Genomic DNA, 25483 nt, shown 5'->3' with positions numbered 1-25483 from the left:
AGAAGAACACATATCTTGGAAGATCTGAGACCAGAGCAGATTGCAGAGATATTGATGGATTTGAACTCAAGGATGAACATTTGAAATTGAAGCTTGTAGGTCAGTTGGCATGAGGATTCTCATATGAATTTTCTTTTGAGAGTTTATTTCTTTTCTGTATGCCTGTTCCATAGTTCAAAGAGAATTCTGTGTGGTTCTTTGGAGTCAACTGTCAATGTTTTATTTCACTTATCAAGGAACGGTCTTAATTACGAGTAGGCAAGTTAGCAGCTCAATTGAAAACCATTGTCCAAAATAAATCATGTTTTGTTTGTTTTTCTTAAACGTTTGTCTTCTCTCTGTAATTCAGCCTGTTGTTTTAAACAAACACCGAATGCTGGGAAACTCAGCAGATCTGGTAGTATCTGTGGAGACAGAAACAGAGTTAACGTTTCAAATCCAGTATGTCTTTGGACTCGAAACAATAACTCTGTTTCTCTTTCCACAGATGCTGCCAAGACCTGCTGAGGTTTGGAACCCTGAAGATTTCTTCATTCTGATCCTTGCTCTCCAGCATTCTTCAGAGAAGAGCTATTTTTGATATTGTTGCAGCCAGACACAGTATAAGATTCTCTAACTCATTATGGTTCTAGCCAGGATACCTCAAACTGTTGGTTATTGGGAGAAAGCAGAAACAGGATACTGAGTTGGATGGTTAGCCATGATCGTATTAAATGGCTGAGAAGGCTCAAAGGGCCGAATGGCCTCCTGCTCCTATTTCGGTGTTACTCCCAAGTGAGGACGAATAATAATGGTTCCCCTTCTTTATTCACCCAACCCTTCAGTTGGTGTAACAATGTTAACCTGAAAAAGAATCTGTTCCCTTGTGAATACCTTTCTCCCAGACACCATGGCCTTTTTAAAAAGGAGCCAATTTATCAGGTCTTCTTGAGTTACAAAGAGTGAGTTTATTGATTACTCTTTATGAGATGAATTAGCAGGCATCCACATATGGTTGAAATTGAAGGTGGGCTCAAATGGATGGAAATTTTAAAAAAAGGTTTTATTAAAATGGATCTAAGGATCAGTCTGAGTTGTCCATGAAAAGCAGATCATTGAACATTGCGGCCATTGCAGTGAAGGTTACCAGTAGTGTTGACATTTGGCATTGAACAAACCAGTAGGGTATTTGAGGTGTCTGAAAGTTAGCTGTAAGCGACAATTCCATGAGTATGAATATTTCAGGCTGTTGCTTAACTAGTATGTGAGATAGCTATCCCAATTTTGGCAGTAGCTCCCAGATATTAGTAAGGAGACTTTGAAGGGTCAACAGGGCTGAGTTTGCTATTTTGGTGCATTGGTCGATGCCAGGTGGTCCATCTAGTTTCATTTCTTTGAGAATGTTTTAGTGGTTTTATTACAACTGAGTGCCTTGATAAGCCTGTTCAGAGGGCAGTTAAGAGTCAACCATATTTCTGTGATCTAGAACTACATGTAGGCCAGACCAGACAGATTTTCATTCCATAAGGGACATTAGTGAACTAGATGTGTTTTCTTTTTACAATAAAAACCGAAAGAACTGCAGACGCTATAAATCAGAAACAAAAACAGAAATTGCTTGAAAAGCTCAGCAGATCTGGCAGCATCAGTGGAGAGAAATCAGAGTTAACATTTAGGGTTGAGTGACCCTTTCTCAAAACACACTTCTGATGAAGGGTTGCTCAAACCGAAACGTTAACTCTGATTTCTCTCCACAGGTGCTGCCAGATCTGCTGAGCTTTTCCAGCAATTTCAGTTTTTGTTTTGAGTTTTTACAATGGCGGGTTTGTGGAATAGCCAACAATACAAACGTGATTCAGATCAGCAAAACCAGTTGGATGGAATCTGCAAATAAACGTCAAAGTGATACTGAAATAGCGCTTGTTATGTGAGGTTGTAGTTCGGACCCCTCGCAGCAGTTTGGGGAGCACCTGAACAACAACAGTGAATCTTGAGTATGAGAGGAAGTGTGTGCCAAACTCCCATTGTGATCCAACATAGTGACAGGGGTCCTTGCTTTGAGTTCTATCAGATTCTAAGAAAATAAGTCAGTTATTTTAAATAAGATATTGTTATATTTGACAAATCAAAGCATTGAACTTTCTTTCCAATGAGGTCGAAGGAGGCTGGTTGTTAGCTTACTGATGTTGACAAATAATTAATTCTCCAGCATCTTCAAATAGTAGTGAAAGGTATCTACCAGGCAGGGAAGGTGATAATGCAAAGAAGCAAACAGAACTTTGTCAGGATAGTTCATACTGTCTAAAAGCAAATTACTGCGGATGCTGGAATCTGAAACCGAAAGAGAAAATGCTGGAAAATCTCAGCAGGTCTGGCAGCATCTGTAAGGAGAGAAAAGAGCTGACGTTTCGAGTCTAACTGACCCTTTGTCAAAGCTTTGACAAAGGGTCAGTTAGACTCGAAACGTCAGCTCTTTTCTCTCCTTACAGATGCTGCCAGACCTGCTGAGATTTTCCAGCATTTTCTCTTTTAGTTTATACTGTCATTCAGTTTTGAAAAGGTCCAGAGACAATGATAGTGTATGAATGTACATGGAGTGACTAAGATATTAATCTGGAAGAGGACATGGTTCTTTGAAGGAAGAATAATGAATATCAGGGAGTGAATTGCAGGCTGGAATCGAATTGAAGGTTTCAGTTTTATCATTTTGCATGTGTGACAAATGAAAAGTTGATTGCATACTTAGACTGCTTTTGTGAAGATATCTGATACTTTTAATTACCTTGGATGACCTACGTGCTAAATATTCTATTTTCTAGTGGCTCCAGTTATTCTTTCTACTTAATTATGTCTTTGGCGCTGTTTCATTAAAGGCAAGTAAATTACACAAAGTTTGGAGTTCAGGCTATGTCTTGGAAAATGTAATGCCTTTGAGGGATTCAGGTGGAAGAAGAAAGGCATTGAACTCACTCTGCCGTGTGAAACATGGGTGCTCATTTTAAGACTATGCCTTTGTGGTGAAACCTGGGAAGGGCTTGTCATACTCTTTTTATTATTATTACCAAGTTGTAAACCTCTATTCTTCTGTGTCAAGCAACTCTTCATCCTGCCCAATTAAGTGCCCCCCCTCACTCCTCAATTAACTAGCTCAGTTGCCCTTTGGTTTGTGGCATATCAGTAGTAGAATGGTTGCTAACTCTGCTATGTAACAAGTAGCTACATTTCAAAGAGTAACTAATGGTGAGAATGCTTGGATGTTTTGGAGAATAAGATGGTTTGCAAATGTGAGGTTTTCCTGTATTGTACAGTCAATTCAAACTTGTGTATTTCCCATCCATTTAATGCTAGTCTTCAAAGCCATCTTTGAAACGGAATCGTGTGGGAGTTAGGAGCATTTTAAAATGTCCTTCAATGTTGGCTCTTACTCGTTGCTCTAATCACTCAGCCCTTTTCATGTAACAGTTCCAGGGCACAGTGAATTGGGGCATTTCAACTTCATCTGAACAGCCTCTTCATCAATCTCAGTAATAGCACTGTCATTGTAATCGCCTCCTTTCCCCCCCCCCCCCCCCCCCCCCCATTCTTCCTTATTCTAATGGCCTATCAGTGATTACTAAATAGTTTCCAAGAGCACAGCAGAAGGTGACTGTTCAGTCCATTGTGCATGTGATGGCTCTTCGAAAGTGCTATCCATTAGTCAACCTATCTCATTAGTTACCCATGGCACTCCGAGTATATCTAGTGCTCTTTTTTAAGTTAATACTGATTTTTTTCCACCATCCCATCAGCACTGACCTCCATCCTTCAAAACATAATAAATTAAAAATATTTTCAACATCCACCCCTCCTCACCCCCCCCATTATCTTAAATCTGTCTTAAACTGGCTACACCACCAATAGAGGAGGCAGTTAGACTGCAATTTAAAAAGCAGTAACATATGGGGTTACAGGTGGAAGACGAGAACAGCACTTGGTGAAATACCAGAAAGGAGAAAGTGAGGTCTGCAGATGCTGGAGATCAAAGTTGAAACTTTATTGCTGGAACAGCACAGCAGGTCAGGCAGCATCCAGGGAACAGGAGATTCGATGTTTCGGGCACAGGCCCTTCTTCAGGAATTCCTGAAGAAGGGCCTGTGCCCGAAACGTCGAATCTCCTGTTCCCTGGATGCTGCCTGACCTGCTGTGCTGTTCCAGCAATAAAGTTTCAACGAAATACCAGAAAGCCAACTAAGATGCCTCTGTGCTGTAATAACTGTGTGATTCAGTTCATCGTGACCATGCTGACTTTCAGCAACAAGAATTCAGCTTGTCCCACACACTGGCCCTTTTCCCATAGCCCTGCAATTATTTGTCCTCTTCAGGTACTTACTCGATCGTTTTTTTGTAGCCGGAATTGAATCTGCCTCCAACATCCCTGCAAGTAGTGCGTTCCAGATCCTAACCACTGACCTATTTTACTTCCTCTTTAAAATCCAAATTCCCAAATGATAAATTATTATACCCCAAATCATTGTACGCATATATCCCCAGATCTCTCTGATCCTGTCCCCAATTTCTTTTCTATTGCCTCTCTTTGTTCGTTCTTTCCATCAAATATGTCTCATCATATACCTCTGCAGTAAATTGTCCAACTTGCCCATCTCCTGTTGAAATCTGTCATTAATCACAATTCTTCCAAACTTTATGCTCCATCACATTTTGAAGTTGTGCCCCTTACACCTAGGTTTATGTTGTCAATATGCTTCAAGGACAGCAGTGATCCTAATACTGACCACGGGAACCTTGCTGTATACTATCCTCCAATCTGAAAAACGCTGTTCTGTGCACCACAAATGTCTGTTTCCTGAGTCTCGCCAACTCTTATATCCATGTTGCCATTGGTGATCCACGGAGTTTATCAAGCACCACATCGATTCACTATCCTCCATCTGTACCCTCATCAAGCAAACAACTCAATCAGGTTAGATAAACATAATTTGCCTTCACTGAAAACCACCACATCTGTGGAGAGAGAACAAGCTAACATTTTGAGACATTTAGACTCAAAACATTAGCTTGCTGTCTCTGTATGGATGCTGCGTGACCTATTATTTCCAGCATTTTTAAATTTGTCTTCAACAATTCCATCCTTGATCAGTCCACTATTGTTAAAATTGAGCATTAATTTTGTCCTGGATTATCAATTCTAAAAGCTTTCCTGGCACCAATGTTAGTTGCCATCCTTGCAACTTTGCACACTTTTTAAAAAAAATTTATAATATTCCCATTGTCTGATTGTCCTGTTGTCCTGCCAATGAAAACAGCTCCCTACAACACCATCAGAACCCATCACTTTTTAACACTTCTACTAAATCTCCTAATGACTGAGTTATTATTGTTTTTCCCATAGGGGAGGTGCGCCTGACCCCAGAAGACTACGCCAGAGCTCAGAAGTACTGCAAATATGCAGGCAGCGCCCTACAGTACGAAGACGTGGGGACCGCGGTGCAGAATCTCCAGAAGGCCCTCAAGTTGCTCACTACAGGGAGGGAATGAGTCCCAGCCCAACTGTACCCACACGTAATTTGTGTCCTCTCCACTGGCACAAAGAACTAACCAGTATGTTGCTCCACTCCACCCTTGCGTAACTAAAGAGCCTTTTGTTTCCCCATTGGCATCCCACTTTGATCAACGGGCCATGATGCATTATTTTATCCCAGTGGAAAGAAGAATATGCCTTGGGTGCCAGGTATAAATATTAATGGCTTGTGTCTCCTAGCTAAGGACTTTTTTTAAAATGGCACTTGTGATGGCAACACTAAAGAAAAGTGCATCAGGTTCTTAAATTCTGCTGCTTTTTCTGTGATGTAACTGTCTTGTCTACGGGCATTACAGTAATTTAATGTAACTATAGTATTCCCTTTCACAGCACTGAGCAGGTTAAGTGGGGGTATCATGTCCTACTTGGCTCATTCCAACAGCAGAGCATAATTCACACATCAACCCCCTCCCTTCTCTTTCCCAACTTCCTGACATCTTGTCTAAGAAGAGCCAGGTCCATAGCTGTATGTTATGCAAGTTAGCTCGACTTTCAAATCCAGCTCGCTTCTCAGGCTTCAGATATCATGGGGCTTTTACAAATGCAAAAAGTGCAAATGCACCTCAGAACAGTGGGACACCATGTTCTTCCAAGCACATTTGAAAGAAGGGTGGTGGGTATCTTAATTTTGTGCACAGTTGTTTTCGAAGCATATCTTAGATGTTATTTGCACAGACAGCCAAACCTCATGGTGCCAGTCAGCAGCACCTTCCACTGTCTTTTGAAACCCAATTTGAATGTTTATCCGAATATCCATTCAGAGGAGTAATGTAGCTTTGGAGTTCATATAACCAGTTGCCAGAGGAGATGTTCAGTATGCATGGAGAAGTGTCATTAAGCATGATGTCTTGTAATAAATAAATGTGTATCAGACTGTTTCTCTTTATTTCTGGGATGTAAGGTGAGATAAATTGCACCAGCTGTTAAGAGAGTGATGTGTGTGTGTGTATGGCTAACAATAAAAATTACCATTCATTAATTGTTTGCAAAATAAAATAAGCTTACTGCAACATAGAGTCAACGCATAATAGGTTTAACATTATACAATTGTTCTTGACTTGCTCATGACAAAGAAATTTAATAAAGAATCATTGCCCATTTGGCGGTATTTCTCAAACCAAGCAAAATGCCATCATCAGTGAGTACGTCCACTTCCCATTGGCAACCAGATCCAGTGGGTCAGATTGCGACAAATGTGAAGTGGTTCCACCTTTTTGTTACTTGTGCTGATCAAACCAGAACAGAAATAAAATGAATGCATTGGACTTGTCACTTTATTGTACCATTCTGTCTATGACAATGAGGCATTCACTCTACAGTGCACATTGTGACTATGTTGCCCATCTTTCATGTTTGTTATATCTGTCTCTAATAAAAGTAATCAAGTCTCCAGCATAATATGTGAGGATTTTTTAAAAATCATTTGTGTTAGGCATGGTTCCTAGGCAGTGTTCTCATCTCAACTCAAAGTATGGATGTTAGTCCCACTCCAGAGACTTGAGTGCTATATCTAGGTTGATATTCCAGTGTAGTATGGCACATGTGAAAGCTGGCATCAGGGTCCCAAATATGGGGAGAGAAATGTGCCTTGAGCAACATTCATTTGTCGGTCTAAATATCACTCAAGCTATCTTGTCATTTATCTTGTTGCTGTCCAGAATAGCTTACTATGTGCACATTGGCTGGTGCATTCCACTGTTGCAGATCAAAAGCATTTTCTTGATTCTAAGGCATTTTGGAGCATTGTCAAAGGTTCTTTGTATTCATAGAATGGTTCCAGCACACAGCTGTTTGTGCCATGTCATGTTTATGCTGGCTCTCTGCAGGAGTAATTGAATTAGTCCCACTCCCAGCCTTACAAATTTAACATCATAGGATCAGTTAGTGTTGTTGGCTGGACCATCTTTTATTGACATTTCCAAATGCCCCAGCGGGCAGTTAAGAGCCAAACACATTGCTACAGCTCTGGAGTCACGTGTATTCCAGACAAGGTAAGGAATGAAGCTTTCCTTCCCTAAAAAACATTAGTGAACCAAATGGGTTTTAAGTGACAATTGACAGTCATGACATGGTAGCCAAAGGCTGTTTTTTTTTTATTGGATTCATATTTTACCATCTATCGTAGTGGGATTCAAACCATGGCCCCAGAATAATAATCTGGTTCCTGAGCGACCAGTTCAGTGCCTTGACACCACCTCCTCCCCAAGTTATAAATCACAACACCAGATTATAGTTCAACAGCTTTATTTGGGAGCACTGCTTCATCAAGTAGCTGTGGAACAAGACAATAAGACACAAAATTTATAGCAAAAGATTACAGTGACATGCAACTGAAATGATATATTGAACAAACCTAGATTGCTGGGCGAAAGTGAAGACTGCAGGTGCTGGAGATTATAGTCAAGATTAGAGTGGTGCTGGAGAAACCTCACATGCTGCAAAACCTAGATTGCTGTTAAGTCTTTCATCTCTTAGCATAGGTTGCAGGTTTCGGTTCACTCGTATATAAATCCCAAAACTTCTTTTTCATCACGTTCTCGAGATAACTTAAAGTCCCGTTTGAAAGCCACGACTGAACCAGCTTCCTCCACGCAGTGTTTTCAAGATGCTAAGCACACGCTGATAAAAAAGGATTTTCATTATGGAGATAATGTTGCCGTTGACCCCAAATTGCTGTTCTCTAGATCTGAGGGTTCCAGCTCTCCTGTATATTCATCATGTTGATAGTTTATATATTTTGTTTTTATTTGCATAGAGCAATTATCAATGTCACACATTGGATAACCAATTATATTAGAGGAGGCCTCTCGTGGCGGTGGCAGCAGTAATGCCAGGCAAAGCTGGACACAGTTCCACCCTAGCCCGGGGTTTCCGGCAAGTGAGGACCAAGTCCCAGACTGAATTCCCCCGGCCCAGACTCTCGGACTAGGCTGGGGATCCAGGTCCACAATTGGTCCCGGGCGCCTGAAGGTGGAGAAAGACTGTCACAGCCCCCGTGTATCCGTCTCCCGATGTGGTGATTTCCTGGCATGATGGTGTTGTGCCAGTGCAGTTGTCACATTGCTGTGTAGAGATCTTCTCCAGTGTCCAGATATTCCAGAGGCCCGCACGCAGTCTTGGCCTGGCATGGTGGCCATCTTCAGAGGAGGCTTCTGGCCCAGTATCCAAATGTCTGGCATGCCCTTCTCATCCCGGTATCCAACTGCCTGGCGTGGCCAACCCATCCCGGTATCCACCTGCCTAGTGTGGCAGTCTCATCCTGGTATCCAACTGCCTGGCATGGCTGTCTCAACCCTGTCTCCAACTGCCTGGCGAGGCTATCTAATCCCGATATCCAACTGCCTGGCGTGGCTATCTCATCCCTGTATCCAACTGTCTGGCATAGCTGTCTAATCCCGGTATCCAACTGCCTGGCGTGGCTGTCTAATCCCGGTATCCAACTGCCTGGAGTAGCTGTCTCATCCCGGTATCCAACTGCCTGGTGTGGCTGTCTCACCCCAATAACGTCTTCAGGAAATTCCATCAATCTTGAATCGGCTTTCGGCCCAGTATCCAACTGGGAGCCATTCACCGAACTGTGATGAAATTTGTCTTCATTTCTCTTCTTTTTATTAATATGTATGACTTCTGTTATTGATGTGAGATCCATGGTGGGGCAACTTCTAAAACTTTCCACTGTATTCTTCATGTATAAGTTCAAATGACAACAAATTTCTATTCTATTCTGTATGTACTGCAGGTCATTCTGTTATAATGCTCATTTTGTAAATGCAAGTTCGCTGTAATTCGATTGATGAATCGGGGGCACTGTTTCTAATGCACGAACTTTTAAAACATGTGTTCACCGTAACATGATTACATCGCCAACACTTTAAGCGCGATTTTTATATAATGTGGGGTTGTACAAGAACAGAACCATTGTGTTATAGAGGAACTGACTGTACTTGAGGAACATAAGAGTAGGAATGGGCAATTAGACCCCTCAAGCCTGCTCTGTTATTCAATAAGCTCATGATTGTTCCAATGACTCCACATTCCTGCCTACCCATTGTAACTTTACACCCCTTTACTTATCAAGAATATATCTCCACCGTGAAAATATTCCAGTACTCTGCTTCCACTTCCTTTTGAGGGTAGCACCCCTTTGAAAGAAAACATTTCTCGTCACCTCTGTCTTAAATCGGCAACCCCTTATTTCTACACAGTGACCCCCCACCCACCCCCTGTTCTCTAATCTCCCACAAGAAAAAAAATACTCTCCACATCCACTCTTTCAAGGCCCCCTTGGACCTCGAATGTTTCATATAAATCACCTCTCACTCTTCTAACCATCAATGCTGTTCAACTGCCCTTTCTAACCTGTAACTGTGGGCACTCACTTGCAGTTGTCACAAGAGTTAAATCTATTTGGGTAATCATTTCTAGTTCTATGTAGTAGTGAAATCTAACTAATCACAGTAGTGCAATGACAATATTCTGCTGTTTGTTTCCCGTTTTTACAGAATAGAATCACTACAGCATGGAAGTAGGCCATTCAGCCCATCGGGTCCACCCAAACCCATCCCTCCAGCCCTCCCCAACCTTATTCCCCGTCATCCTGCTTTTCCCATGAATGATACAGTAACCCTAGGCATCCATGGACATCATGTGCACTATAGTATGGCCAACCTACTTAATCTGCACATCTTTGGACTTTGGGAGGAAACTGGAGCACCCGGAGGAAAACAGCGCAGACACGGGGGGAATGTGCAAACTCCACACAGATAAGTGGAGAGCAGAGGGAGTCAAGGGTCAAGTCCCGGAGTGGGTGCAGAGCGAGTCCTGGATGGAGGGCAGTGTGTGGAGACAGCGTGGCCTCGTGTTCTGAAGTCACGCGGACATGAACTCAGGTTGGAAAAGGACTATAACTTGAGTACTTTATTGATACTTTTTATTATCATTCTGGACTTTTAAACTCAGTATTCCCATGCTAACTTTTTTACTATTTCAACGCTGCAAAACACTGAAAGTAGCTATACCTGGGTACCGTGTAGTTGAGATGGTGCTGAGAGATGGCACTACAAACTTTTCACTGCACTCATTCGAGACCACATGACAAGAAAGGCTATTCTATGCTATACTACTCTGTTCCATTCTATTGTTCTAGAGACATTTATATGCCTTTAAATATGGGTGATGTTCTGATGCATAGGGTAGCATCTGATCTGAAGTAGACTCTGTGTTTGAGTCCTATCTTGGGCAAAGGAGCGTATATCCTTAACACAACCAAGTAGCTTGAATATCAACCTGCAATGCTTTCTGAGACAGCAATGGCAGGCATGAAGAAAACCAGGAGAGATTCCCATTTGAAAGCATGACGGAAAGAATATTAGAGCCATTCCCATCCCTATCCGCAACTCCAGGCTACATCCGTGTAAAAGGTGCATGTTACTGCAGTAGTTTGGACTCCAAGTGAATTGTAAGATACCCAGCTGCCTTTAGCCATGTACCCACTTTTCTAAGACATGACAAAACATTCTACCCTCTGCAACGACCCTCTGGGTAAATAAATTTCTGTCAAAAGTCTGATTTATTGAAATAACCACCCCCCCCCCCCCCCCCATACCATAGTCTTTACATTTCCTTTCACATCTCTTAATCATTTTAAATTCTATTAAACCTCATGTTAACTTGACTTGCTCCAATAACAAATCTAGTACTTTATTGTTATAAGACCTGAGGGCAGAATGAGGCCATTCAGCCTATAGACCCTGCTCTGCCGTTCAATTAGGTAATGGCTGTTTTGGCTCACCTCTTTTCATGCCTATCCCTCAGCACCATTGATTTTGTTACTGTCTATCTCTCCTTGAATATACTCAATGAGCTTGACAGCCCTCTGTGGGAAAAATTCCAAAGTTTCACTTCCCTGGAGGAGAATAAATTCCTCCTCCTCTCTCTCCATTTTGTGACTGTTGAGATTGTGCCCTCTAGTCCTGGACTCCCAAACAAGGGAAGACAACTTTTCCCTCATCTGCCCTGTGCAGCTCCATAAGCATCTTGCATGTTTCAAAGAGATTGTGTCTTCTAAACTCCAGTGTGTAGAGGCACAAACCGCTGAGCTTTTCATAAGAAAACCTCCCTATGTCAGGTTCAAATTTGTAAACCTATAGGCCAGTTGCAAAAATGTTAGAGTCTTATTATAAAGCATGAAAGATTCTTAAAGGATTTGACAGGGCTGATGTGGAGAGTTTATTACCCTTTATCCTTTTAAATTCAAAAGCCTGCTTTACTTACAGCCCAAAGACTGCAGCATTACACCACCAGCTCCATCTTTCCCCAGGGCAAATGATGAGATCCATAAATGCTGGCCCCGCTGCTGACATGTCTCTACCATAGATACATAAAATTGAAACAGCTTGCCATTTACACCTGGTTGTTGTTGCTAGGCACTTCTACAAAAGACGTGAGTCGAGAGTGTGGCACTGGAAAAACACGGCAGGTCAGGCAGCATCCGAGGATAGGAGAATCATCGTTTCGGGCATAAGCCCCCCCCAATTCCTCATGAAGGGCTTATGCCCGAAACGTCGATCTTCCTGCTCCACGAATGCTGCCTGACCTGCTGTGCTTTTCCAGCATCACACTCTCAACTCTGATCTCCAGCATCTGCTGTCCTCACTTTCTCCCACAATAGAAGTGACCCCAACAAAGTGCCTGGGAGTTGCTATGTCTAAGCTACTCACCAACTCCATAAGTAGGAGATACACCTTTTGATCCATTCTGCCACTTCACAGATTTCCTACCATACCTCCGCTCCAACCCCATACTGACTGCTGTAGCACAATACAGATCCGGGTCTTTGAGGCCTTTTCAGGTATAGTGATAATGTCCAGGAGGCTCTGGCTCAAGACCCATCTGCTCCCACAATGCGTCATAACATTGATGAACTGGTGATTTGAATATATATATATAAAAATGCATGTCTTTGAGGATTTTTGAGATGTCATGGTAATGTCCCTAACTCTGAGCTGGTATTATCACCTACCGACCTAGTCATAACACTTATGAACAGGTTGAGTATGGATATGTTATGCTTAAAAGAGCTATTGTGGTGCAATGGTAGTGTCCCTTCTTCTGGGCCAGAAGTTTCTGGTTTAACAATTACCTGCCCCAAAAATATGTCATAATGTCTCTGAAAGAGGTTGATTAAAAGTGGGTCCACTGCAGGTTACCTGGTGTAAGCACAGAGTAACTGAAATGACGGCAACTTGCTGAAAATTTCATCTGATAATGGAGAACCGTATCAAATTTAATTCACTGAATTCAACCGAATGTAGGTCTTGTCTTCCATAGGCGATGCATAGCACACAAAGGTCTCTCTTGTTCAGAAATTCAAATGAAAGAGCATTTAATTGCAAGGTCAGCTGCAATGTACATGGACTAATCTCAAGTGTTCAGAAGCCTGATTACTGCTGGTTTTAGTTTTATTAATATGTTCCAGCTGATGGGAAACCGGAGCTGGTTTGTATTTTACCTGTGTGCTTGCAAAGCGAGGCAAGGGTGCTCTTTGCTTTTGTTTATTGTGTTCTGTCCCCAGTGCAAAGTGGAGTAGCAGAGTACAGCTTCCACATGCTGGGAAATGAGCTGTGTTATCGACACGGCTGATATCCTGGGCCATACAATGTCCTTAGAGAAAGCTGTCTGTCTCTGAGCAGGGATCAGTTGTTGCGTTTACTTCATGTTTCAGACTGTGACCATCTCACAAACAATGGGAGGAACTATCTTCTCCATTTCCAACCTTTAAAAGGCCTGATTTAAAACTCAACTGGGTCACTCGGTGATACTTCACTGAGCGTATTGTGATTACCCATTGTTTAGGTCCTTGCTACTACATTACGATTACAAGTACTGCTAATTTGAGTGTACCAGATAATATGAACAAGTCTGCTCCACAATCACTGGCAAATGTCAATGTATCTGAAGAGCTATGAATCTATCTGGCTTCATAAACTACCACTGCATTTTAATCTTAAAGATCAATCCACATACATGTTACAATAGAATAAATGGGGGTGGGGGGGGGGGGGGGGGGCAGGGGGAGGTGGTGGAGGTGTTTTTCTTGCAAAATATAAGATTGAGTGGAATAGTGGAATCCCCTAAATTATGGAGTGAGTCCACACCAACTCTCCAAACGGCATCCCACCTAATCCCTGTATCCTTGCATTTTCCATGGCCAATCCACCTAACCTGTAACCTGTACTTCTTTGGACGGTGGGAGGAAACCAGAACACCTGGAGGGAACCCACACAGACGCCGGGCGAATATGCAAACTTTACACATAATGTGGAGGTGCCAATGTTGGACTAGGGTGGGTAAAGTCAGAAGTCACAGAGCACCGTTGTGGGTGGCACAGTGGCTCAGTGGTTAGCACTGCTGCCTTACAGCGTCAGGGACCCAGGCTCGATTCCAGCCTCGGGCGACTGTCTGGAGTTTGCACATTCCCCCCACCGTGTCTGCATGGGTTTCTTCCGGGTGGTCCAGTTTCCCCTCACAGTCCAAACATGTGCAGGTCAGGTGAATTGGCCGTGCTCAATTGCCCAGAGTGTTAGCTACATTAGACAGGGGTAAACATAGGGTAGGGTTACTCTTGGGAGGGTCGGTGTGGACTTGTTGGGCCGAAGAGCCTGTTTCCACACTGTAGGGAATTTAATCTAATCTAAAACCAGATTGTAATCCAACAGGTTTATTTGAAATCACAAGTTTCAATCGCTTTGACTTCACCTGATGCTCCGGAAGCTTGTGATTTTAAAAAAGCCTATTGGGCTATATGCTGATGTCATGTGACTTCTGACCTTGTCAAGGTGCAAAGAGATAGTCACCTAAGGGTGGAATTGAACCTGGGTCCCTGACATGATGAGGCAGCAGTGCTACCCACTGAGCCACCGTGTGCCCTTGGTGATTATGACAGCTATGGGTAGGGTAGACAGGAAAAGAAAAGATCAATAACCGGGGGTGTGGGGGTTAAGGCAAGTGGCAGAAAGTTTAGAGAAGATGGGAGGAAAATCCTTTTCACCCAGAGGGTGGTGGGAATCTGGAACTCTCTGCATGTAAGGTTGAGAGAGGCAGAAACCCTCATTACACTGAAGAAATATCCAGATGTACATATGCATAGAAGACTACGTGCCAAGTGGCTGGAAAACGGAATTGGAGCAATTAGGTGATTACTTTTGAACATATTCTGTGCTGTGCAGTTTTTAGCCTCCAGACAGAACTGAAAAAAGCACAAAGTCGTCATGGTCTGTAACTCAATAGGGAAGTTTTATTCTGTACCTGTGTACTCTGTAAAGCCCAAAACAAGTCTGAGCAAGCCCAGGAGCACTGGCTGAGGACCTACCTGCATCACATAACTCACCTCTTAAAAGGACAATATCTCAAAATAATATACATCAACTATAATACATAACACTCCTCCCCTTTATTTTCAAAATTTCCCTTGAACAAACCACCCCAATGTCTACATAGTTCCAAACACAACATGGGTGTACAAACAACAAAACTATTAATATGGTCATGATAGCCATCTCCATTAGGTACGACAATAGGAGGCGCCATTTCATTAGAGAGTTCTATTCAGTGGGTATCTGTCATCCTACCTCTGATGGAGGATTCACCTTTGCAATCTTCGGAACCTCAGGTAAAGATGGCTCACCCCAAGGGAACAGAGACAGTCTCTTCCCCAGGGCTGGTACCCGAATTGACTACAGCAGCTTGCTGCAAAGGCATTGTGCTGCCTTATTCAGGCTCTATGGGGATGGCTGGTTCCAACACTTGGAGGTGTGCTGCTAACAGCTGGTCAGCATGCCATAGCCACAAGGATCTCATCCTGGGTTTGGATTGTGTTGGATATGGCATCAACTCAAGCCAGGTGCCCACTTGGCAGTAGCATTGTCACTCTAGGCTGAATATTGGTCACCCTGATGAGATAAACGGAGTCCGTTTCCCTTCTGGGCATCTGGGATTATTGATTCTTCTCAACAATCTCATGCATATGTTCAGGTAGCAACAAGTCAAATGTGGTTTGTAACTTCCTTTTAAATAGCATGTGCACCAGAGGTGTGTTTCGGAACATGGCCAGAAGTCTGTCGACTCAATAATGAGTGACCCCTACCTCGGACACATTGGATGAGTGTTTTAACAATTGTACGAATCATTCCGTAAGACCGTTGATCCAGAGAAGATAGTGCACCAGATGAAGAGCTCTGGCTCGAAACAGCGATTCTCCTGCTCCTTGGATGCTGCCTGACCTGTTGTGCTTTTCCAGCACCACACTCTTGACTCTGATCTCCAGCATCTGCAGTACCCATTTCTGCACCAGCCAATCGCAGGACACCTCAGGTCCACACCCAAGCATGACCCCGACCTTTCTGTAGCCTGTCATTTCAACACAGCACCCTGCTCACATGCCCCCTTGTCAGTTCCTCGGCATGCTTCCATGCTCCAGCGAATCACAGCACCAGCTGGAGGAACAACATCTCATCGTTAGACTATGTCATGGACTAGACCAGGCCACTCAAAACGCTCTTAAGCAGGCAGCCCAGACCATAACTTGGAAATCTGTTTCGCTAAGTGTACAGTGAAAATTACCCGGAGTAAGTTAGCTAGGTTGACTACTAGATTTTAAAACAGACAAAAATTTATTCACAAGATTACACAATGAAACACAAAGGACAGGATAAAGAATCCCTACAGAACTCAGTCTATCCAAACTAGACTTAAGTATGCTGGTCTGAATATACACAACATTCCCAATAAGCAAACCCCCTTTAAAAACCAACATAAATGGAAAACATGCTTACAGGTTGAAATTGAAGAGCAGAAAGAGACAGAGAGTTTCCACACAGCTCACTGTTGAACTCCCAACCAGTTCTGGACTGAATTAAACTGCTCAGCTCAGCTAGAGAGCTGACTACTCCCCTTTCATTCTACAGGTCACTTCTAAAACATGACCACTTTGACCTGAAGTCTCATCTGTTTACATATAAACAAAAGGCCTCTCAAAATCCTTTTCATCTCTGTAACAAACCAGTCTGATCGAAGCCCGGCCTGGTTTATTGCCCCTCTGAAAAAAAGCAACGACAGAGTCTCTTTGATCCAAGGAACAGCTTTTAGGGTAAAAAAGGACTAGCTTAGTGACAACTAGGCACTTTGCAGCCTTCTGGGTTTAATATTGAGTTTATCACCTTCAGATTGTGAACCCATTCCCATTTCTTCCCTTTCTTTTAGCTCTACGTGTTGCATTTTCTGTCACCATGTCCTCACCTCACCACCTGACACCACCACCCCCTCCTCCTCCCCCACCCACCCCAGAGGGACTGTCTTCATTCCAGTCTGGCTTATATATGCCATTAGAACATAGAACATACAGCGCAGTACAGGCCCTTCGGCCCTTGATGTTGCACCGATCTGTGGAACCAATCTGAAGCCCATCTATCCTACACTATTCCATTCTCATCCATATTTTTATCCAATGTCCATTTAAATGCCCTTAAAGTTGGCGAGTCTACTACTGTTGTAGGCAGTGCGTCCCACAACCCTACTAATCTCTGAGTAAAGAAACTGCCTCTGCCATCTGTCCTATATCTATCACCCTCTCAACTCATAGCTGTGTCCCCTCATGCTAGCCATCACCATCCAAGGAAAAAGGCTCACACTGTCCACCCTATCTAACCCTCTGATTATCTTATATGTCTCAATTAAGTCACCTCTCAACCTTCTTCTCTCTAGCGAAAACAGTCTCAAGTCTCTCAGCCTTTCCTCCTAAGACCTTCCCTCTATACCAAACAAAATCCATTCCATTGTTCTGCCATTCTCACATTCTGATCACTTAATCTGAACTATCAACACCATTTCTCTGCCAGCATTCCAACTCCCCATCTCCCAACTATAGCATAAATGCTGGCCTCTCCGCACTTCACATTAGCTGTGATGAAGAGACATCTAGACTCGAAACGTTAGCTTGCTTTCTCTCCATGGATGTTGCCTGACCAGCTGTGATCTCCAGCACTTTTTGTTTTTAGTCATGATCGTGCATCAATGCACCAATGTAGTCAATAAATTCCTGTGTGAGGAGCTGAGGACCATTGTGAGTGACAACCTGCTCAGGGTTACTGAACTTGGTGAGTATTTTGTCCAGTTTCTTAATCATCAGCTGTCCACAAGTAGACTTCATTAGTGCCATCTCTGGCCACCAGGAATGAGCATCAACTACCACCAGCAGCATCTGACCCCTTCAAGGGGCCAGCAGAATTAATGTGGGCACATTGCTGTGGACCCTTGGGTCTTTCCCAAGGGTGTAGCAATGACAACTTTGGGGTGTTTCTGATTTTGGTGCAAGTTGGTCTTCTTCTTCAATCTGGGCATCCAAATCGGATCATTCAAAATCGTTCCTGGTGAGTTCTTCCACCCTGACTACACTGAGATGGTGCAACCGCTCCAGCACCTTGTATCCTAATGTTCAATCCCTGTAGTGGGCACTTTTTCAGAACTGGCAACTCCCCACCTCCTCAACTTGAGTTCAGGTTGCCTCCTGCTGGCTCTTTGTCACCTGACATAAAATGGGGGCATTTCTGGTATCATCCCTCACTTGGGCCAATGTCATCGGCACATTTTCTGATTGCGAGAAGTAGAGAATCTTCGACCCAATTCTGCATGGCCCTCCACTCCAAGGCAGGGACAGCCTAGACAATGCATTTGAGTGTCACCCTGACTGCCCATAGTTTATGTGCTGAGAGGTGTAGGGCCCCATCCTGGAGTTGTTTGGGCGCTGTTGAGGGAATTCCAGTGTATGGACCGAAGCTGAGTGCAAGGAGACGCCGATCGGTTGGTCGGACCAGGTGGCAGCTGGATAGCCAACGGTAAAATGTCCCCACACTGAAAATGGTGCTGAATGCCTCCTTGCCCATTTTGGATGTCTCTTGTCACTGGATTAGTGAGAGAATGCGAAGCTGGGACAATCAGACTCTGCTCTCCCGTGGGTCAGGTGTGCACCAGAGCTGCACCAATTCCACAATGTGAGACATCACACATGAATTGTAAGGGCAACCTGTGAGCCAAGCCATCTGACCCCTGAAATGCCTGTTTGACAAGCAAGACACGTTCCTTCACATTCTGTGATTCATTTCCAACACTGACCTTTGCAGAGAAGGTTGCCTAACAGTTTCAATAGAGTCATCAAATTTGATAAAGGTTTCTGATAATCATTCACAGGACCCAGGGAAAACTTTAATCAGGGTACATTAGTAGGAAATAGTGAGGACTGCTGATGCTGGAGGCGAGTGTGGAAAAGCACAGCAGGTCAGGTAGCATCCGAGGAGGAGGAGCATCGCTGTTTCGGGCATAAGCCCTTCATGAGGACATTAGTGGGCTGAGGAACCTCCATGATTGCCTTCATTATCTCTGGTGCCTTGTAGAGCCCCTGCTGTCGATGATGTTCTCTACGTATTCATTCTTGATGAAGGGCTTTTACCTGAAACGTCGATTTTCCTGCTCCTCGGATGCTGCCTGACCTGCTGTGCTTTTCCAGCACCGCTCTGATCTTGACTTCTCTACGTATTCGGTTTAGTCCTGGAAGAAGTCACTTTTTTTTTTACAGCTCTTGTGTTTGCAGCTGCTTTCGGGTCTTCTCCAGAATTCCTCCAGTACACTTCTTCTGCACCGCCAGATGTCATCAAGGTAGCATTGTACCTCCTTAGTCCCTGCAGGATTTGGTTCATGGATCTCTGAAATAAGGCTGCAGCTGCCATGATCCCAAAGGGGACCCCTGTATAGCGAAACAGGCCCCAGTGCTTCACTGTAGTCAATAGGCATTAGGATGCAGCAAATATAACAGGTCGGCCTGCAAAAATTCATCTTTGTTAATTTTTGACCCATTAAACAGATCTTCAATCCAGGGCAATGAGTATTTACAGTATTAACAGTAACTTTGAAGTCACCACTGATTTGGATTGATCCCCTTACTTAAGGAAAGACATTATTTCACTGGAGGCAGTTCACAGATGATCCCTGCTCTGGAGGGTTGCCTTATGAGCAAAACATTAAACAAATTGCAACTCTACCCACTGGAGTTTATAAGACTGAGAGGTGATGTCATTGAAACAGAAAAGATTCTCAGGGGTCTTGACAGGGTCAGTGCTGAGGAAATGTTTCCCCTCGTGGGAGAGTCCAGCATCAGAAGCCAGAGTCTCAGAATAAAGGGGCACCAATTGAAGACAGCGATGAGGAGGAATCTCTTCTCTCAGAGGGTTGTGAGTCTTTGGAACTTCTTGCCACAGAGAGAGCTGTGGGGGTAGAGTCCTTTTGTATAAAGTTAAAAATCACACGACACCAGGTTATAGTCCAACAGGTTTATTTGGAAGTACAAGCTTTTGGAGTGCCGCTCTTTTGTCAGGATCATAGGATACAGAACTTACAGCAAAAGACCATAGCGTCACACACAGATGTGATATATTGAACAAATCTAGTTTGCTGTGTTTGTTCAATGTATTGCATAAGTATGTGACATAAGTATGTAAGTTCTGTATCCTATGATCCTGCCTCACTAGCTACCTGACAAAGGAGCAACGCGCCGAAAGCCATTGCTTCCAAATAAACCATAACCCGGTATTGTGTGACTTTTAACTTACTCCACCCCAGTCCAACACCGGCACCTCCACATCCTTGTGTATATTTAAGGCTGAGATAGATTAGATTAGATTACTTACAGTGTGGAAACAGGCCCTTCGGCCCAACAAGTCCACACCGACCCGCCGAAGCGCAACCCACCCATACCCCTACACTTACCCCTTTAACCTAACACTACGGGCAATTTAGCATGGCCAATTAACCTGACCCGCACATTTTTGGATTGTGGGAGGAAACCGGAGCACCCGGAGGAAACCCACGCAGACACGGGGAGAACATGCAAACTCCACACAGTCAGTCGCCAGAGTCGGGAATTGAACCCGGATCTCTGGCGCTGTGAGGCAGCAGTGCTAACCACTGTGCCACCGTGCCACCCACAAGATTCTTGATCAGTCGGGGAACAAGGGTTATAGGGAAAGGGCAGGAAGGTGGACGTGATGACTATTAGATCAGCCATGATCCTGTTGAATGGCAGAGCAGAACAGGGAGGCCAGATCCTCTTCCTATTTCCAATGGTCTTCAAGGGAGAATGTGAGGTGTGGAAATCTAGGGAGGGAACTCCAATGTTTGAGGTCCAGGCCATTGAAGACACATTTATAATTGGAGTTATTATAATTTAGAATGCACAAGATACCAAGCGGGGTGCAGATATAAAGTCATAGGGTCATGCAGGAGAAAAACAGGCCCTTCGGCCCACCATGTCTGTGCTGACCAGCAAATGTCAAACTACACTAATCCCAAATGATCTGGAGCCTCCTGGGCCCTGGTAATTCAAGTCCTTATCAGGTGCTTCTTCAATGTTGTGAGAGTGCCTACCTCCACCACCCTCTCAGGCAATACCTTCCATATTTCTACCACCCTCTGGGTGTAAAAACTACTTTCCTCATACCTCCCCAAAACCATTTACTCCTCGTCTTAAACTTGCGTCGTCTGCCATGTGGAAGAGATTTTCATGATCTACTCTGTCTACACCTCCCATAACATTGTAGATCTCAATAAGCTCCCTCCTCAGCTTTCTCTACTCCAGGGAAAATAAACATAACTTATCCACCTGCAACTTATAATTTCATCCCTGGCAATGTCCTACCTTCTCCAGTACAAATTGAGTATATTTAAGATGGAAATAGATAGATTCTTGATTGCCAAGGAGATCAAGGGTTACAGGGAGAAAGTGGGAGAATGGCGATGAGAAACTTATCAGCCATGATTGAATGGCACAGCAGACTTGATGGGCTGAATGGGCATAATTTCTGCTCCTCCGCCTTACAGTTTTAACCACATCCTTTTCATAGTGTGCTGACCAGAAATGCACACAGTATTCTATCTGTGGCCGAACCAATGTTTTATCATGTTTAAAAATGTTTCATATCTGAGAGTTATGGGACAGGATGAGCTCACAAATAGGGAGGAGTAAAGCTAGGGAGGAATTTGAAAAGCCAATCAGAATTTTAAAATCGAGATGTTCCTTGACCACCGGGAATGTAGGAATATGGGAAAAGCTGGGAAAGTGGGAGGTATTTTTGTTAGATTCTTGGGCAATTTAAAGTTGTGAAGGCCTGAAACAGACTGTTTCCAGTAATTTCAGGTAACAAACAAAGGAAGCATGTTGAGTAAATTTGAAGTCACCACTAATTTGGATTGATCCCCTTGATTACGGAAAGACATTATTTCACTGGAGGCAGTTCACAGAAGAGTCACTAAGATGATCCTTACTCTGGAGGGATTGCCTTATGAGCAAACATTAAACAAATTGCAACTCTATCCACTGGAGTTTAGAAGACTGAAAGGTGGTCGCATTGAAACATTGAGGATTCTTAGGGGTCTTGACAGGGTCAGAGTAGATCAGACATAAGTACGTTATGACAGAAAGCAGGAGAAACATTTTCTTTTAGCTGGGATTCTGAGGCTGTGTCAGGAATTGCTGCCTTAAGTTGTGTCTGTATAAATGTTTAAATATAAGTTAGATGGATGTAGAAATGACAGATATAGGAACAAGGCAGGCACATGATTAGGAGTACTGGTTGTGTAGTAGATAAGCACTAACAGAGAGGGCAGACTTCCTGTTCCCATGTTGTGTTTTCCTGAATGTGACTCTGTGTTCATCATAGGGCTTGCTACTCTTAATACTTTGACTTGCTTTACTTTATGTACTGGGATATATTAACCTTCCACTTAATGTCCTTGTTTGTGCAGCTATCTGCTATCGCTCATATACTCTACCTTCCTGATGAAGGGCTTATGCCCAAAACGTCAACTCTCCTGCTCCTCGGTTGCTGCTTGACCTGCTGTGCTTTTCCAGCACCACACTTTTTGACTCTGACTCTCCAGCATCTGCAGTCCTCACCTTTCTCCTACCCTACCTTTCTGTTAACTGATCTATTTCCAGTTCCATTGGTTTGTATTGTTTGCCTTTAACAGATCGCCTTTACATGTCACTGTATATTTTGGCTGCTTTACCTTTCTTGCTGGTTTGTTTTCTGTTTGACGTGTGCATTAAATTTGGCGCCATCTAATTACAAAAACCTCTCTTGTCGAGGACATGAGTGCCACAGTAGATCTGCATCCAGCCACCTAGATTCTAATCAAAACCAGTGATAGGTGCTGGGACTTGGGGCTAATTAGCACACTATTCCATGCTGTGAAAAGCTAGTCAAAATGGCCGTTCGCGCTGAGGTTGTGAGACGGATTCGCCATGACCAGGCTAGTCAGCAGAAAAGCAATCACTAAACCGTCCGCCAGAGAAACAAATTGTCTTCAGCTCACAAAGCAAACGCAGATCTGAGACAGAAGCCAGGAGAAAGTGAGAACTGCAGATGCTGGAGATCAGAGTCGAGGGTGTGGCTCTGGAAAAGCACAGCCGGTCAGGGCAGCATTCAAGGAGCAGGGCAATCGCTGTTTATGAGCTTATGCCTGCTCCTCGGATGCTGCCCTGACCTGCTGTGCTTTTCCAGCACCACACTGAAGCTATCCTGCACTGAGGGTGATGCAGCCAAGGTTCCACTAGACTGTTATAAACTAATCAGCTGCAGATGTTGGAGATCTGAAAGAGGAACAGACATTGCTGGGGAAACTCAGAAGCTCTGGCAGTATCCGTGGAGAGAAAGCACAGTTCACGTTTTGGGTCCAGTGACCCTTCTTTGGAACCACTTGCCTGGTTCCTGGCAATGAGAGATTGTCCTATGCTGAGGGAATTGGGCTGTTAGTTTCTGGAGTTTATTTGAATGAGGGACATTCCCATTGAAACACACAAGGTTCTGAAGGCAGTAAGAGGTTGTTAGCCCCAGCTGAGGAGTCTAGGCACTCTCCCAGTATAAGGGAGTGATCTTTTAGGACTGAGGGGAAGAGAAATCTCTTAACTGAAAGGGCTACGAATCTTCGAAATTCACTACCCCAAAGGATGTGGATGACCCATAATTAAATGTATTTAAAGCTGGGATAGACAGATGTTAGCTGAAAATGTGTTGCTGGAAAAGCGCAACAGGTCAGGCAGCATCTAGGGAACAGGAGAATCGACGTTTCGGGCATTAGCCCTTCTTCAGGAATGAGTTCAACACACGGCGTGACATCGAACAATTCTTCCGCCGCCTTCGCCTCCGCGCCTACTTCTTTAACCAAGACTCTCGCCCACCCTCTGACGACCCCTTCTCACGCCTCCAACACACCCCATCCACCTGGACACCCCGTGCTGGCCTACTACCTGCCCTCGACCTCCTCAGCGCCTAGACAGATGTTAGGTCTGTCTGGGTGTCAACAGACATGGGAGTGGGCTGGTCAGAACCAAGGGACCACCATCTGAGGATACAGGGTAAGACATTTAGCACCAAAATGAGGAGAAATTTCTTTACCCGGGTTACATAGATCTCCTCTCCACCACCTCCAATCTCATAGTCCCCCAGCCCCGCACTGCCCGGTTCTACCTGCTCCCCAACTACCCTGGCTGACTCGTCTCTGCATGCTCCTGCCCCACCGAACTCATCTCCTCCTACCTTGGCTCCATCCTCTCCCCTATGGTTCAGGCACTACCCACCTACATCCGCGATACCAACCACGCCCTCCATCTCTTCAGTAGCTTCCAGTTCCCCTGCCCCCAGCGCTTTATCTTCACTATGGACATGCAGTCCTTATTACACATCCCCATAAGGATGGCCTCCAGATCATCCAGCATCACCTCCACCGCATCACTGAACTGGTCCTCACCCTTAATAACTTTTCCTTTAACTCCTCCCATTTCCTCCTAGTCCAGGGGGTGGCCATGAGCCCCAGTTATGCCTGCCTCCTTGCAAGCTATGTCTAACAGCCCCTCTTCAGTACCTTCACAGGCACTGTACCCCAACTCTTCCACCATTACATCGATGACTGCATCGGCGCATGGTCCTGCACCCAGGCTGAACTGGAGCAGTTCATCGACTTCGCCCACAACTTCCATCCCGCCCTCAAATTCACTTGCTCCATCTCAGGCACTTCCCTCCCCTTTCTTGGCCCCTCTAGTTTCAGCTCTGGCAACAGTCTTCAGATGGACATTTACTATAAACCCACAGACTCTCTCAACTACCTGGACTATACATCCTCCCACCCAGTATCCTGCAAGAACTCCATCCCGTCCTCCCACTTCCTCCACCTCTGCCACATCCACTCGGATGGGGAGACATTCCACTCCCAAGCATCCCAGATATCCATCTATTTTGAACAAAGTGCTTTGCCCCCCTTTGTCATCCAGATAGCCCACCGCCACACTGCTTCCATTCCCCTGCTCTTAAACCACTTCCCACGGTGCAGTAAAGACAGAGTACCCCTTGTCCTCACTTACCCCTTGTCCTCACTTACCACCGCATCCGACACATCATCCTTAAACATTTCCGCCAACTCCAACCAGACCCCATCACCAAGAACATCTTCCCCTCCTCCACCCCTCTCTGCCTTCTGCAAGGACCGTTCCCTCTGCCAATCCTTGGTTTGTGCCACTATCCCCACCAACCCCCCGAACCCCCAGGTACCTTCCCTTGCAACTGGAAAAGATGCAAAACCTGCCAGTACACCCTGCACTCACCCCCAAAACAGTCCTTCCAGGTGAGACAGAGGTTCATCTGCCTCTCCTCCAACCTAGTTTACTGCATCAGATCCTCCCCATGTGGATTTCTCTACATCGGGGAGACCAAACGTAAACTTAGGGAACGGTTGGCCGAGCATCTCAGCCAGGCCCGCAGGGGCCAACCAGACCTCCCAGTCACCACCCATTTTAATTCCCCTTCCCACTTCCTTTCTAACATGACC

At 44.5% G+C, this 25483-nt stretch overlaps 1 protein-coding gene across 2 annotated transcripts in view; it reads left to right on the top strand.

The window, feature by feature from the left end:
- vta1 (vesicle (multivesicular body) trafficking 1) overlaps positions 1–6955 on the top strand; it is a 183779-nt gene extending 176824 nt beyond the window's left edge. For both annotated transcript variants that reach the window (XM_043695332.2, XM_087991125.1), the window contains exon 8: positions 5369–6955. In XM_043695332.2, the coding sequence (XP_043551267.2) occupies positions 5369–5514 (146 nt within the window). In that variant the 3' untranslated portion in view covers positions 5515–6955. The remainder of the gene's footprint in view (positions 1–5368) is intronic.
- The last annotated feature ends 18528 nt before the right edge of the window (positions 6956–25483 follow it).

Source organism: Chiloscyllium plagiosum, unplaced genomic scaffold (assembly GCF_037043375.1).
Source record: "Chiloscyllium plagiosum isolate Xiang-an unplaced genomic scaffold, Cpla_swu_hap1 HiC_scaffold_10, whole genome shotgun sequence".
Taxonomy (NCBI): Eukaryota; Metazoa; Chordata; class Chondrichthyes; order Orectolobiformes; family Hemiscylliidae; genus Chiloscyllium; species Chiloscyllium plagiosum.
This window is presented reverse-complemented; position numbering and strand designations above follow the sequence as displayed.